The 13803-nt window shown below is 39.7% G+C and overlaps 1 protein-coding gene across 1 annotated transcript in view; it reads left to right on the forward strand.

Moving 5' to 3' along the window:
* Nucleotides 1-13803, forward strand: part of LOC140993902 (CUB and sushi domain-containing protein 3-like) — a 348249-nt gene that overhangs the window by 287862 nt on the left and 46584 nt on the right. Inside the window, exons 32-45 of the mRNA XM_073463463.1 lie at nt 77-152; nt 312-428; nt 3969-4082; nt 4198-4293; nt 4998-5201; nt 5447-5571; nt 6143-6239; nt 8601-8705; nt 8799-8917; nt 9478-9547; nt 10169-10285; nt 10584-10793; nt 12433-12621; nt 13382-13559. Of these exons, the coding sequence (XP_073319564.1) occupies nt 77-152; nt 312-428; nt 3969-4082; nt 4198-4293; nt 4998-5201; nt 5447-5571; nt 6143-6239; nt 8601-8705; nt 8799-8917; nt 9478-9547; nt 10169-10285; nt 10584-10793; nt 12433-12621; nt 13382-13559 (1817 nt within the window). The remainder of the gene's footprint in view (nt 1-76; nt 153-311; nt 429-3968; nt 4083-4197; nt 4294-4997; nt 5202-5446; nt 5572-6142; nt 6240-8600; nt 8706-8798; nt 8918-9477; nt 9548-10168; nt 10286-10583; nt 10794-12432; nt 12622-13381; nt 13560-13803) is intronic.

Consider the following 13803-nt stretch of genomic DNA (forward strand, 5'->3'; position numbering starts at 1 on the left):
TTGGTTGTTTGGTAAGTTGGGTGGATGGATGGAGGGATGGATGGGATGCATTCACATGTTTTTCTTTTTTCTTTAGGGCTACTCTACCCTCACCTGTAGTATGGGAGATGATGGGAGACCTGGCTGGAACAGGGCATTGCCTAGTTGCCAAGGTAACACGCCCTAAAACATATACTAGAATAAATCACCTCCTCGAACACAGCTTAAAGTTATTTTAGTTGAACGCTGTGTCATTTTCTATATGTGTCTGTGCGTTATTACATGCCTCTCTATGAGTCTTTTACCTGTGCACCTGTGTGCTCTCTCTCCAGCTCCCTGCGGAAGTCGTTCCACAGGATCAGAGGGGACTGTTTTATCCCCAAACTTCCCCAGAAACTATACTTCAGGACAGTCCTGTGTCTACGCTATATCTGTACCTAGAGAGTTTGGTAAGTTCATCCATGAATACACATGGATACCATCCATCCACGAACATTTCACAGAACTACTACATACCATAACTGTATGACTCTGTTGGGTGTTATAGAGTAAAACGTGCAATACAAAAGCAGTCTGTATTAAAGGAATTTATTCTTTACCTTCAAATGTGCACGGCGCTCTAAAGGTATGAAGTGAGACAACAGTCGAGAATGAAACCTGTGATCACTATATTCTTTGACATATATTCTCCTATCGTTCTTTTACTCAGTGAAACAAAGAGACGTTAAAATTGGTTTCATTTTTAGTAGGGGAGCCCAGTGAAGGAAGCCCTTCTGGGTATGACATATGATCAAAAAATGCTCACTGGCTATTTATTTAATTCCCAGTCAGTGTTTTATCATTAAAGTGACATTTAAAGATGAGACTGTTTTTATCTTGCCACGTTTGAGCGGTGGTCCTTAAGTCAGACATAAATGAAACATCATAAAGATAGGAATATTGTTCAGACAGTAAATGAGGCTGTGTTGGGGTCATTAGAGCTAATGTGAGTCTCTTTTAGTTTTAGCTCGCCTCTCTCTCTCTTTCCAGTTGGAATAAATGCAATGAAGAAGTCACAGATTATAGTCAGTGAAATCTTTCAAATCTGTAGGATAAATGGTCATATTTTCAATTTAATCAGTTATTGAATTAACAGTGTTTGAAGTCACTGCCAAGTTAAACATTAAAGTTTATTCTTGACCTTGGAAACAGTAGTTTGTCAGAGCATTCACAACTCAATGTATAGCTTTCAACTATACTTTGTGTATTTCTAAGCAATTGGAGTTTCCCTAGTTGCACTGATGATGGATTGGTTGACATGGCAGCTCAGTTGCAGTTCAGTAGCAAGCTCTATGTTGACAGTAAATAAGCATGAAAGTTTATTTTGGACCTTGGAAATTGTTCGACTTTATCAACAGACACCATTAAAACCTCTAGGAAAAAGCTGCTTACACATTTATTTGGGATTGTGTTGTCCAAGTTTCAATATCATTTAATTTTCAGGATGTTGGCATCACATATTGACATCTAAATTATTGGTTGACTTATTATTAGAACGACGGACTTATTGGATCTGTCATGGGCTTTTACAAACAATCTCTAATTGGTGGATATGATGTCCAATTATGCCCTGTGGTGTTATGAATAAATAGCAGCTTTCCCTCAGGCTATTGATGGTTGCTGTCTCATTATATTTGCATTGCAGCTTTTGGAGTGTCAGGTCCATGTAGGTATTTTGACTGAGAGCAGCTAGCATTTGGTTGGCCTACATATTGTATAATACACAAAGGCAACCCCTCCCTGAACCTCCCACACAAGGCGAAGAGACAGAGATTGCTTTGTTGAGTTGCAGTGTTGGAGCTCTACTGCATGCCCAGATTAGTTTAGCAGCCGTCACTCACAAAATAGAAAAAAGAAATTAAAAACATGTCTATATTATATGAAAAATATGCCTGTAATTTATGATGTAACAGCAGAAACAGGCTCAAGGTTGCATTTTCCTAACTTTTTGATGATCAGAGAAGTTGCAATCAAACCACTGGACTGGTTACTAAAGGATAAATGATGTTTCACCATTCATACAAATGGCTCCTTCAGTTTTCACAACAGGTGGGGAAAACCCTTTGGCTTTCATCCCTGTGGAGATGCCATACCTCCTGTTGAATGAGGACATAGCTGAGGACGCCCACTCAGACAGCTCATCGGGAGGCATGGCAACTCCACAGGGATCGATGCCCAGGTTTTCTCCATCTGATGTCAAGAGCAGGAGAAGCTTTTCAAATGAACAGTGAAATATTTTCAATCATTTGATAACAAGTCCAGTGGATTGATTTAAACTTTGCCGGGGCAAAACCTGGACGACTGAACGGATCTACCGGCTTTTACGTGACTGCAGTGCAGAGGGATTTCTCTAACAAGCCAAGTGGTTAACACAGTGGAGGACAACACTACTATATTTATGTTCCTGTGTGTGGCTTCTGTGATGTTATGTATATGTTTTTTTGTACTATCTCAGTGTGAGTGAAATCCTCTGTGATATCCAAAGGCGTGTAAGCTATTCCCAGTGTGTGTTAATGTTGTTATGCTTCAATGTGCGTCCTCCTGCCGGAAATCTGTTCAGCTGTGAACTCCTCCACCTGCTCCGCATTATGTCGATATTACAGCGAGGACTGATTTAAACCTTAATCACTCTGATTTCCTTAAAATCTATACACAGTGGGAGCTTTAAAGTGTTTCTGCTGACGGGCAGAATCTGTCATTCTTTATGACCACTCAACGGCATGCCCTCATACAGTACGCATCCTTATGTACGACCGTGACATGGCTACAAGACACAAGCTTTATAGGGGGGATTCATCCATACAATAGAGCTAACCTCTTTCATTGTGATTTTGTTTTGTTGTCAGATTCCAATTGAGAATCCACTGTTTTGTTTGTTCCGTTTCACTTGTCATTATTTTAACCTGAAACGAGGATTTACATGAAAGCAGACAGCGTATCTTTTGTGAGTCAGAGCAATGTTTTAGCAAAATGCGGCTCATGCTTTCAAAGAGCTCCGCAGAGAGAAACAGCCTTGTACAAAGTGACCAGTGACCTTCTTATAGCCGAATATCCTTGGCACTGTTCAGATATAATCCTTTACACCTCAGCCTTTGGGGCCAAGAGAGAGAGAGGTAGAGATGATATTTCTGTGTGTGTGTGTGTGTGTGTGTGTGTGTGTGTGTGTAGTCAGGGAGCTGGCTTTATTGAGGCTGAAATAAATGTAATTTATCCTAAAGAACATTTTTTCTGCATGCTGCAGACTAACTCATTTCCATTTCTACAACAACACCTACAGATTTGCATCTTTAGGCGACTTACGATTGATTTGAGGACACAGAGATCAGCCAAGACAGAGAGACTTGTACTTGTTTGAGCAAAAATGAGTTCTCAGACCTCCGGGGGGTCTTATAATGCTACCTGCCACCACAGATGCACTGTAAAATTCATGGTTTAGCAAAGGAATCTCCAGCTATTATATGGGAGGCCTGGGATTAATTCCTGGGCCAGTGCACCAGGCAACAACATAGTAAAACATGGGTTTAGAGACATGGGTTTGACAGATTACCACTCATGCCTGCTTGTAAAGTACAAAGACAGAAAAATCGTCCCCTACTGGCATATGTCAACAAAATAAGTGTGAAAATGCTGCCCAACGTCAGCATTTTCACACGCTATGACAACATCCTTGCCGTCTAATCATGGAGATTTCGGTTGGTTGGACTGGTGCATGATGAGGATGAGGTGGTGTTCTGACTGTTAAGTGTCCTGATATGTAATTTTGTGCCAGTAGTTGGCTTCAAATAGAAGTTGACACTACAGCTTAATAAAATTTAAATTGGGTGTTACAGGTTAATTCTATCATTGGAAGGTCAGGCTCACACAGTGGCGTGGAATAATAATTTGGCACCGTTCAACTGTGGTTAACTCATCTCTCTATGTGTCATTTTTTCCCTCTTTTTTGTCTCCAGTCCTCTTTGGTCAGTTTGTGTTATTCCAGACATCTCTAAACGATGTGGTGGAGATCTACGATGGACCCACTCAACAAAACACTCTACTGTCTTCTCTCTCTGGGTCCCACTCTGGTGAGGATGGATGGATGGTTTGATGTATGGATGGATGGATGGATGGATGGATGGACAGATGGACAACCTGAGCCCTATCCATGTCTTTCTCTCTGATCTCTCTTTCTCTCTCTAGGCGAGTCTCTCCCTTTGAGTTCGGGAAACCAGATCACGATAAAGTTTACCACAGTTGGACCAGAAACCGCAAAGGGATTTCACTTTGTCTACCAAGGTACGCCAATCACAAGTATCAAAATGTACTATTATTTATTATATTTATTATTAATAAGTAGTAGCAGTAGTAGTACTGGTATTGTACTGTATTACAGTCAGAATCATTAAAACAGCTATTTAAAACAAAATAAGAAGAATAAATATGATAGGTAAGGTTTCAGGGTTTGGTGATCTAGCTTATAAACCTCATGCTGAAAGTTTTTTAAGATTTTTTCCCATTCTCTAAGTAGCCATTTTACATACAATGTCACAGTGTGTTTTTGTTTGTGGTTTACTTATTTAGCCATCAAAGCCACAAAAAACAAATAAATATCTTTTTAATGAGAGTATCATGACCAAGCTCAGCAGGAATAATCAATTTAAGCATTGAATATTCTTTTATTTTTTATTTTTTTAGCAGTGCTGGTTTATTTTTTTGGCATTTAGTATAGCCGGAACCGTTAAAACAGCTATTAAAGGTTTAAGAATTTGGAGAACAGGCTTTTATCCTCATGTTGAAAGTTGTATTGTTTTTTTGTTTGTTTTTTCCAGAATTTTCTATTTACTATTACCAAAAATATTTTAAGAAGCCATTTAACACACTATGTCACAGTTTTATGTGAACCCACATTAAAAAGAAAAAAATAAACACATTTTGAAAGTGTCAAGGTCAAGCATGGCAGCAATAAACCAGAGTGATTGTGGCCTTTCTTATTTCCACAGCTGTACCGAGGACCAGCTCCACCCAGTGCAGTTCAGTTCCTGAGCCACGCTTTGGGAAGCGTCTCGGTAATGACTTTGCAGTCGGCTCCTTGGTGCAGTTTGAGTGCAACCCGGGTTATATCCTGCATGGTTCTACTGCCATACGGTGTGAGAGTGTACCAGACAACCTGGCACAGTGGAATGACACCCTGCCAACATGCATAGGTAAATATATTCCCAGACTAGCATAGCAAGATGCATAATCAGCCATACAATAGACTCTCCAGTTTTAAGAATACTTAAAAATCAAATTAACCGTAGGCCTACATATCTGTCTCCCAGGCCTCAGGCTCTTTGGTCCTCTCCTCTGCCGGGGAAGAGATGGCACAATCGACTTTCTCTTTTCCTATTACTTTCAGACAAAGTGTTGTTTTAACCTCTGCTTCTCTCTCCTCTCTGCTCTCTCTCAGTCCCCTGTGGGGGTGCGTTGACCTCTCGTCGTGGGACCATCCTGTCGCCTGGATACCCAGAGCCCTACGACAACAACCAGAACTGTGTGTGGAAGGTCTCCGTACCAGAAGGGGCAGGAATACAGGTAGTACCCGTAACTCGCTGCTTCCTGGCTGACCTATGTATCATTGGCTTAAAAGCTGAGCAGGCAGGATGTCAAAGAAGATAAGATATTATTAGAAGGATGAATGGATGGATGGTTTGTGAGAGAGGGCCCATCCAGAGATAACTAGATAAGATCTAATCGTGAGAGATAAAGCCAGATTGCGTGTAAGCTAAACCGCTGTCACGGACAAGTACAAAGGCAAAGATGCCTCGGACACAGAGTATGATAGAAATATTTGACAGACACCTAAGAGCATTTAAATTTCTCCTTAAATTTTACAGGACATTACATTAGGCACATGTGTGTTCTGGATCATTTACATATTCTTTCAGCCTCCTTTTTTCATGCTGTTTCACAGTTTTATTGAATATTTATAGCAATTAACTGACATTATGTGTTTTAGTTTCTTTCTAAATTTGTGCATAGAAAGAGCAAACGTACCAGATGCAATCAAATAACAATTTGGGTGCTTTTATTGCTTTTTTAAGTCATTGAAACAAGAGCTAAGAGCACATTCTGTCCTTCTCCTCCTCTTTATGTGTCTCTCCAGATTCAAGTTGTGAGTTTTGCCACTGAGCATAACTGGGACTCTCTGGATTTTTACGACGGTGCCGACAACCACGCACCAAGACTGGGCAGCTACTCTGGTAAACAGCTTTCTGTTTCAGTGTTTTTATAGTGATACTCAAAAAACGTACACATATCATAGCCATTCTCGCCAACAAAAAGTGTTTGAACAAAATGTGCGTGAGTGTGAGACAAATTGCAATAAATTAGCATGTAGGAAACATACAATTATGTCATTGAATTATAGCATCTAGTGTGAGTTCATTTGGTAGTGAGACTTACTGAACAGCATTTTTTGTTTTTCTATTAAGGTAAATGGTTGTTGTAGTTGGGGTTTGAGTACATGGGAAAGAATCCAATTTTTAAGCCCAGAGCTCCTTTACAAGCATTTATGCTCTACATAGCAAAATAAAAGAGGAACTGTCTTGTAAATATAGCTTGACAGATAGATTCAAAAGAGCTAGATTAACATTGCAAGTTGACATAGTGTACACAATACATACAAGATGCTGCCTGTTTGGCCCACTGCTTCACTGCAGTCAGAGCTTAACTGGTTTCCGTCTGAGTCTCCCAGCAGGAGCTGAGGAGCACATCCGCTGACACCTGCTTGTTTATCTGCGATTACTCGAAAGACATGTGAGAATGTTATTTGTTGCATAGCTAATTGATCCTCTTAGACTCTAATTCTCTTCTAGGAATAGATGTTTAGTCAGCATCCCATCATACGATGTGTCAAACACATACATTCAAAAACAATTATTCACATTTCTTAATGATTCCAAAATTTACTGCACAACGCCATCACTTTAAAATTAGCTTCAACACAGTTAGCAGCTTCATTACAACTCTGTTTAATTCATGGTAATGATTGTTTGTTTGATATTTATAACTGATTACCAACAACACAACATTCATACAAAATCAAATTCAAACAAATCATATAAAAGCACTGCAACTTGTTCATAGATTTAAAGGGGCACTATGTAGTTTTGAAGAGATTCTTCATTGAAGAAATGCAATATTTACAATAATAATGAGGTCATAGTACGAACTCAGAAATTTTTATTTTTTTCCATAACTGAATAAACAAGCTGTTCTCAGAGGAAACTAAGGTCCCCAGAACACTGTTTGAAGCTAGAAAGGTGGCAGGGTCCGCCAAAACAAAGTAAGACAGTATGAAATTGTCTTCCAATCCACACACAAAACAGTATGTTCAATATGTTACCCACTATCTTTTACAATTTAGCTTCTCACACCCAGATAATGCTGCAAAAATGAAAAGAAATATATCTTTTTAACACTTTTATATAAAAACACACACTCCTTATTTCACTCATGCACACAGAAGCAAGAAAGTCTAAACCATATTTCTCTTCTCGTCTTTTCCTGTTATTAAAAAACAAACTCATATTCGTTCAAAACAGTCACTTTTATAATTCAAGAAGCTGTCAAGTCAGCACTTTGTGGGGGGTTCTAATACTTCTTTTAGGGAATCGAAGTCTTTTGATTATCTGCTTGTTGTGTTGAATAATCTATGGAAAGGCTCGACATCTTTATGACAAACTGGGTAAGAGATTATATTGTAGCCAATGAAATGACCGTGACAGTGACGCATGTCCACATAAAAAGTCTGAATGATTAAATACTTTCAGGGTGCTGATAAAACTTTTTCTTACTTGTCAATTACAGATGTTAATTAATACTGTCGTGCGTCCCAAAACAACGGTTATGGTTAAATCCATGCGGTTCATTATTCATCATCAATCATCATTTATTATTAAGGAAAAATCATTTTTTATATTCCATTATGATAATGAATGAGATTTTCTCTGGGAACCCGACCAGCAGGGAAGCTACAGACTGCTCAAAAATGCTGCTAATTAATTCCCCCACACACAACAGGCAACCAATAACATCCGGTAGCCTAATTCAACGTTCATTCAGAAAATCTCTCTGGAACTTTAATAAGTTTTGTTCACACACCTGCCACTGAACAAAAACCAACGCGTAAATCATAACAAGGCTTTGCTCATAGCTCACTGGTTGGACATTGGAGATTAGAGTTGGCTAATATTCCTGAACATTACAGTGAAGCACCGATAATTTTACTGTGAAGGGCCCTGACAGAATCACCCTGTTGCACCAGCTTTTCTTCGCGCTGTTTTTCACTTTGTACTTCGCCTCGCCACGCTAAGTAGGTCAAGTCAACATTTAAAAGTGGTTTCAAATAAAACAGATGTCTCATATAAAAGTAATTCCCCTCTCCCTCCTCAGAGAACACTTCACAAACAAAAAAAAAGTGAAAATGTAGGTTTGGGAGGCCTTTGTTGTTGCCTTTGCTGTCAGATAACTAAGATCATTTGCTTTCAAGCCTCAGCTGAAAAATGAAAAAAATCTGATTTTGGTCCTCTGTTGCTCTCTTCCTCTCTCTTTGCTCTCAGGCACCACCATCCCCCCTCTGCTGAATAGTACATCTAACAACCTCTATCTCAGCTTCAGCTCTGATATTAGCGTCTCAGCTGCTGGTTTTCACCTGGAATATACAGGTATTTATTTGTCTTTTACTATACAGCTTTATCTGCGCCATATGCTATATATGCATAACGATGACTGGAGCTTTATTTCACATTTCTTATCAGCTATTGGACTGGAGTCGTGTCCAGAGCCTCAGACTCCTAGCTACGGAATAAGACAAGGAGACAGATTTATGGTGGGAGACGTCGTACAGTTTTCTTGTGAACAAGGATACTCTCTGCAGGTAAAACTACAGCCTCGGTGTGTATACTGTTTTTCTTACTGCTGTACCTCGGGACTGTCAGTAATTGGAGGATAGTCATTCCTGAAACGCAGAAGACACGCACGCACTCCAAGTTGCGGTTGTTTAATGCGAACCGACTGCCAGATTTGTGTGTGAAATCATGAAAGGTTGCTCAGCTTTTCTGATTGACGCAATTCCCTCTTTTCCTCCCCTGGCTGCACAAACCAAGAACTATTTAAACTGTGAATCAGAAGGAAACCCCGCTCTCGAGTGGTTTTCCCAGCCCTTGCTAAACATACAACTCTGGTGTGGTTTGCACAACTCCTGAATTATGAATGTCTCTGGTGTGGTCTGCCCGATTTCTGTGCAGTATACAGCTCTAATGGAGGCTTGCCTTCCTCATGCTTAAATACAGCATGGCTTCAGTTGTTATTGCGAAACATGAATATTATTGTTGAGTAGATTAAACAGCATTTTTAGGCCAAATTATTCAAAGCTCATCGGTGGTGATTTCCCAGCTGTTACATGATAATAGACTGTGCTTGCTTTTACATTCCCAGGGCAATGCTCACATAACCTGCATGCCCGGACCTGTGAGAAGATGGAACTACCCTGTACCGCTATGTCTTGGTAGGTGTACTCCTCCTTTACACACACACACACACACACACACACACACACACACACACACACACATGCATGCAATCAAGCCTGGAGACGCATGCAAAACCTGAGTGCTGCAGAAATGATGCAAGCAGCCTCCATCGCCTGCCCTGACTCTCTGGAAAATAAGCCGTTTGATCAATTTACTGTTCTGTGATGAGCTGATTATTTAGTATTCTGTGCAGAATTTGATTAAGCTTTTAAACTGATGCAAAGCTCAGCCAGTCGCCGCCATAAACATGCACAGTGTGCCGGATCATCAGCATGCACTGAGGCAAACTAGAGGAAACAAGCGGACACACACACACGCACATCTTCTTGCACAATGGTAATTTATTCAAGAAGGGCATTTATTACAGACTCAGAATATTAATGTTTGATTCAAAATGATGCAAAATGTCAGGTCGAAGATACTCAAGTGTCCTGCTAGAAGAAGACTCTTCAAAAAAGGGGAAGTATATCTGTTGTACTTACTGAGGTCAGCCTCCTGCTTTTGATGGTTGCTTTCAACACTGAACCACTGTTTCCTCTCTTTCTGTGATATGTGTGTGTGTGTGTGTGTGTGTTTGTTTGTGTGTGTGTGTGCAGCCCAGTGCGGTGGGTCTATGACAGATGTAAGTGGAGTGATTCTTAGCCCTGGTTACCCCGGCAACTACCCGAGTGGATTAGACTGCACATGGACAGTCAACTTACCTGTCGGCTTCGGTAAGAAACACTGTCAACTTTGAAACAGTGTGTTTGGTTCACTTTCCATTAGACCTGTGTATCTGCGTTCTGTGTTTGTCTCTTTCTGTCTCGCCCTTCATACATCTATGTTATTCATTGATTGATTTATTCAATTACCCACCCACTCCCTCACTCAATCAGTGTCGTAGGGCTTTATCCACTTTGTCAACGACTGGCTGCAGATGAAGCATCTACTAATGCTTTTATTGCCAGCCTCTCTGTCCGTCAAGCTTTACCGATTGCTGTAAATGTCATGAGCGATGTGTTTTCCCCTCAGGTATCCATCTCCAGTTTCTGAACTTCTCCACCGAAGCAATCCATGATTACTTAGAGATTCGCAGTGGAACACTGGAGACGGGCTCGGTCATCGACCGGTTCAGCGGTCCACTCATCCCCAAGCCGCTGTTCAGCACCACCCACCAGACCAGCTTCTTCTTCCACAGCGACTATTCACAAAACAAACCAGGGTTCCACATCACATATCAAGGTAAATGTTCTTTCTTTTTTACAAGTTCCTCTTCTGTACACTGATCGTTTGTCAAGAAAAGGAAACAAGTGCAGAAGTCTGACTTTGCTCTTTCTGAAAGTTGCCAATGTGGAAACTTGGTTCACAGATTTAAACATCAGCATGACTGACTTCATTTGTCAGGAGTGACTAACAGTAAAATTTTAGACATTCAGACAACAATAAAAAAATGTTGTTTGACTGTTAAAGTGGTTGCCAAAAAAATTATAGGGTTGATGGAAGTCCACGTTTTTGGATTAGTTTCAGTGATGAGACAAGTTTTATATTTATTCTATGTCACACTAAAAAGGTTTTGAGCAGTCTTATATTTATTATGACAAATCTTGCAGATAGCCTCATTTGTACATTAAGCTAATTCCATTAACGTGCAAATTACAGTGGCTGATGAATAATACCTTTTATCTCATCTCGACAGGAGCACTGCCAGAGTGTTTTAAAACAGGACTATTATTACTGCTAATGTTTGTCTTTCTCAGGCACATGTCTTTCTTCAGTCATGCAAACTCTTGACTCTTGTTACTCTGGCTGTGAAAAGTCGCTGTGACTAAAATGTTTAAATGGCAGACTGTCAGATTTAATTTGAGTGTATTTTAGCAATATCAGAAGGACAAGTATGAGCTTCACTGGCGCATGATACACTTGTCAAAAATTAAGTAATCTTAATTTATATCTAGAAGTCTGCAGCTGTTTTTTTTTTTTAGTTTCTCTGTAGCATTTCAGTTTTATTTGAAATGTAGGTTGTAGAGTGCAGTAGTTGTTCATCTTACACGTACAAGAGGAATTATGAGTTGGCGTTTGGAACTCTGTTCGTACATGCTCATATTTAATAAACCAAATTCTTTACCTTGCCCTTGCGTTACTTTAATAGTTAATTATTTTTCAGTACTACTATTTTTTTCTCAATACCTCCGAGAGCATTCAAGGTGAATAAAAACAGGAGAATTACCTGAAGTACCTGAAGGTCCGGTTTATAGGATTGTGTGGCATCTTGTGGTGAGTTTGTAGATTGCAACCAACAAAATACTCCTCTACAATGGCTGCTGCAAACGCGAAAAACATGAAGCTTTGGGTTTGTCTGTCCTGGGCTTCTGTAGAAACATAGTGGTGCAACATCTATGTAGATCCAAAATTCTTAGTTTCAGGTGATTATGCATTCATTAAAATATAAAGATTATAATATTTTATTCAATTTCTGCCAATAGATCTTCCTAACCCCCCCTAAATCCTACACACTGGACCTTTTAAGGGCAGGTTGTGGTCCATTTGGCAGCTACAGCTGGTGTTTCAGATCGTAGATTGAGTTTGCAGCGTTGACCAGTAATGAGCCTAGGAATGTATGCCAAAATTTCTTAACCATCTTTGTCCTTGACTCCTGTTTGACTTGATTTTAATTAACTATTTCCACATTATGATGTTTTTCCTGCCTGGACTATCCACTACATTTCTTATCCAGACTAACTATTGCCTAATCAGTGATTGGCTGTATTTATTGTGTCTTTCTATGAATGGTTTTAGTGGGGTTACACAGTTAGAGAAAAAAGCACTACAAGTCCTGTATTGTTACTATTTTCATGACTAATCTGGGCTATTGTCACTCAAGCCTACCAGCTCCAGAGTTGCCCAGACCCTCGACCATTTCGTAACGGCATCGTGATTGGCACAGACTTCAGTGTTGGGATGACGGTGTCGTTTGAATGTCTGCCTGGATATTCCCTGATCGGAGATGCATCACTCACATGTTTACATGGAATCAGCAGAAACTGGAATCACCCACTACCACGATGTGAAGGTAATAAAGAAGGTTGTATTTGTACCTGTTACAATGTCTGCGTGTGGTTGAATACAGCGTACTTTTCTTTGGCTTGAGAGGTTTCATATGTTTACAGCTAGATGTTTACTGGTAAACTAGGTTTTTGTGGGCCATATTTTCTCCTAGGCTTCCTCATTCGTGAATGTTTTTTAATGGCTGTTAACACTGATATCATCACTGTTGTGGATATTGGTAATGGTGTTTCCATCTCCATTGAAGTATTATTCCATTATTAAACAGAGAGCATACGCTGCAGATAAAGCACTGAAAGCAAAGTGGAAAAACTAAGAAAAATAAGAAGTTGTGTCAGGTATTTTCTTGTTTTTCATTTCCAGCCGTGAAATTATATCAATAGATAATATTATTCTAACTTAATGATAAGTAGCCGCTCACTAATCCAATTATTGTTATTCTTATTTTCATTTTAAGGCTTTCAGACTTTCGAGCATTAACACTTAATCAAGGGCCTTTAATTTAAAAAGCTGTTGATATTCAGTCGTATAGCTCTCAGCTGCGATGAGCGAAACTATCACTCAGAGGAATACCTGTGCTACAGACAAGAAATAAAACTATAATGACAATTTATTCAAGGTATTAAGGAGTTATCCAGTGGTCATTATGGGACTGACAGCGATGTGTCCTCTCTCAGTCATCCAGACAATTACTAAAGCTTCATGAAGGCAATACTAATTTCCTGGTAATATATTAAAGGTAATTCTGTTAATATTCTGTCTCACAGCTCTCTGTGGTGGCAACATCACGTCGTTAAATGGAACCATTTATTCTCCCGGTCACCCCGAGGAGTACCCAAACTTCCAGGACTGTGTGTGGAGTGTTCGAGTTCCTCCTGGACACGGGATCTACATTAATTTCACTGTACTGAGCACTGAGCCAATATATGACTACATTACCGTCTGGTAGGTGTTATTTATTTTCATATTTTTCCATTTCCACTCTACTTGTTAACTGACACTCTTGATCCCGACTAGGTGCTGCTTCTTTTCAATATTTTTGTGCTTCATCGAGATCTATTTCACTGAGAAGTGATCTTTTTTTTATTTGAGTGAATAGCCATTTCATTTGTGCCACATATTCAGAGAACTTCAGCTTGTACACACACAAGCACAGATTCTCTCTTTCACACAGGATGGCATGCTCCTT

The sequence above is a fragment of the Pagrus major genome, chromosome 3, assembly GCF_040436345.1.
Source record: "Pagrus major chromosome 3, Pma_NU_1.0".
Classification (NCBI taxonomy): domain Eukaryota; kingdom Metazoa; phylum Chordata; class Actinopteri; order Spariformes; family Sparidae; genus Pagrus; species Pagrus major.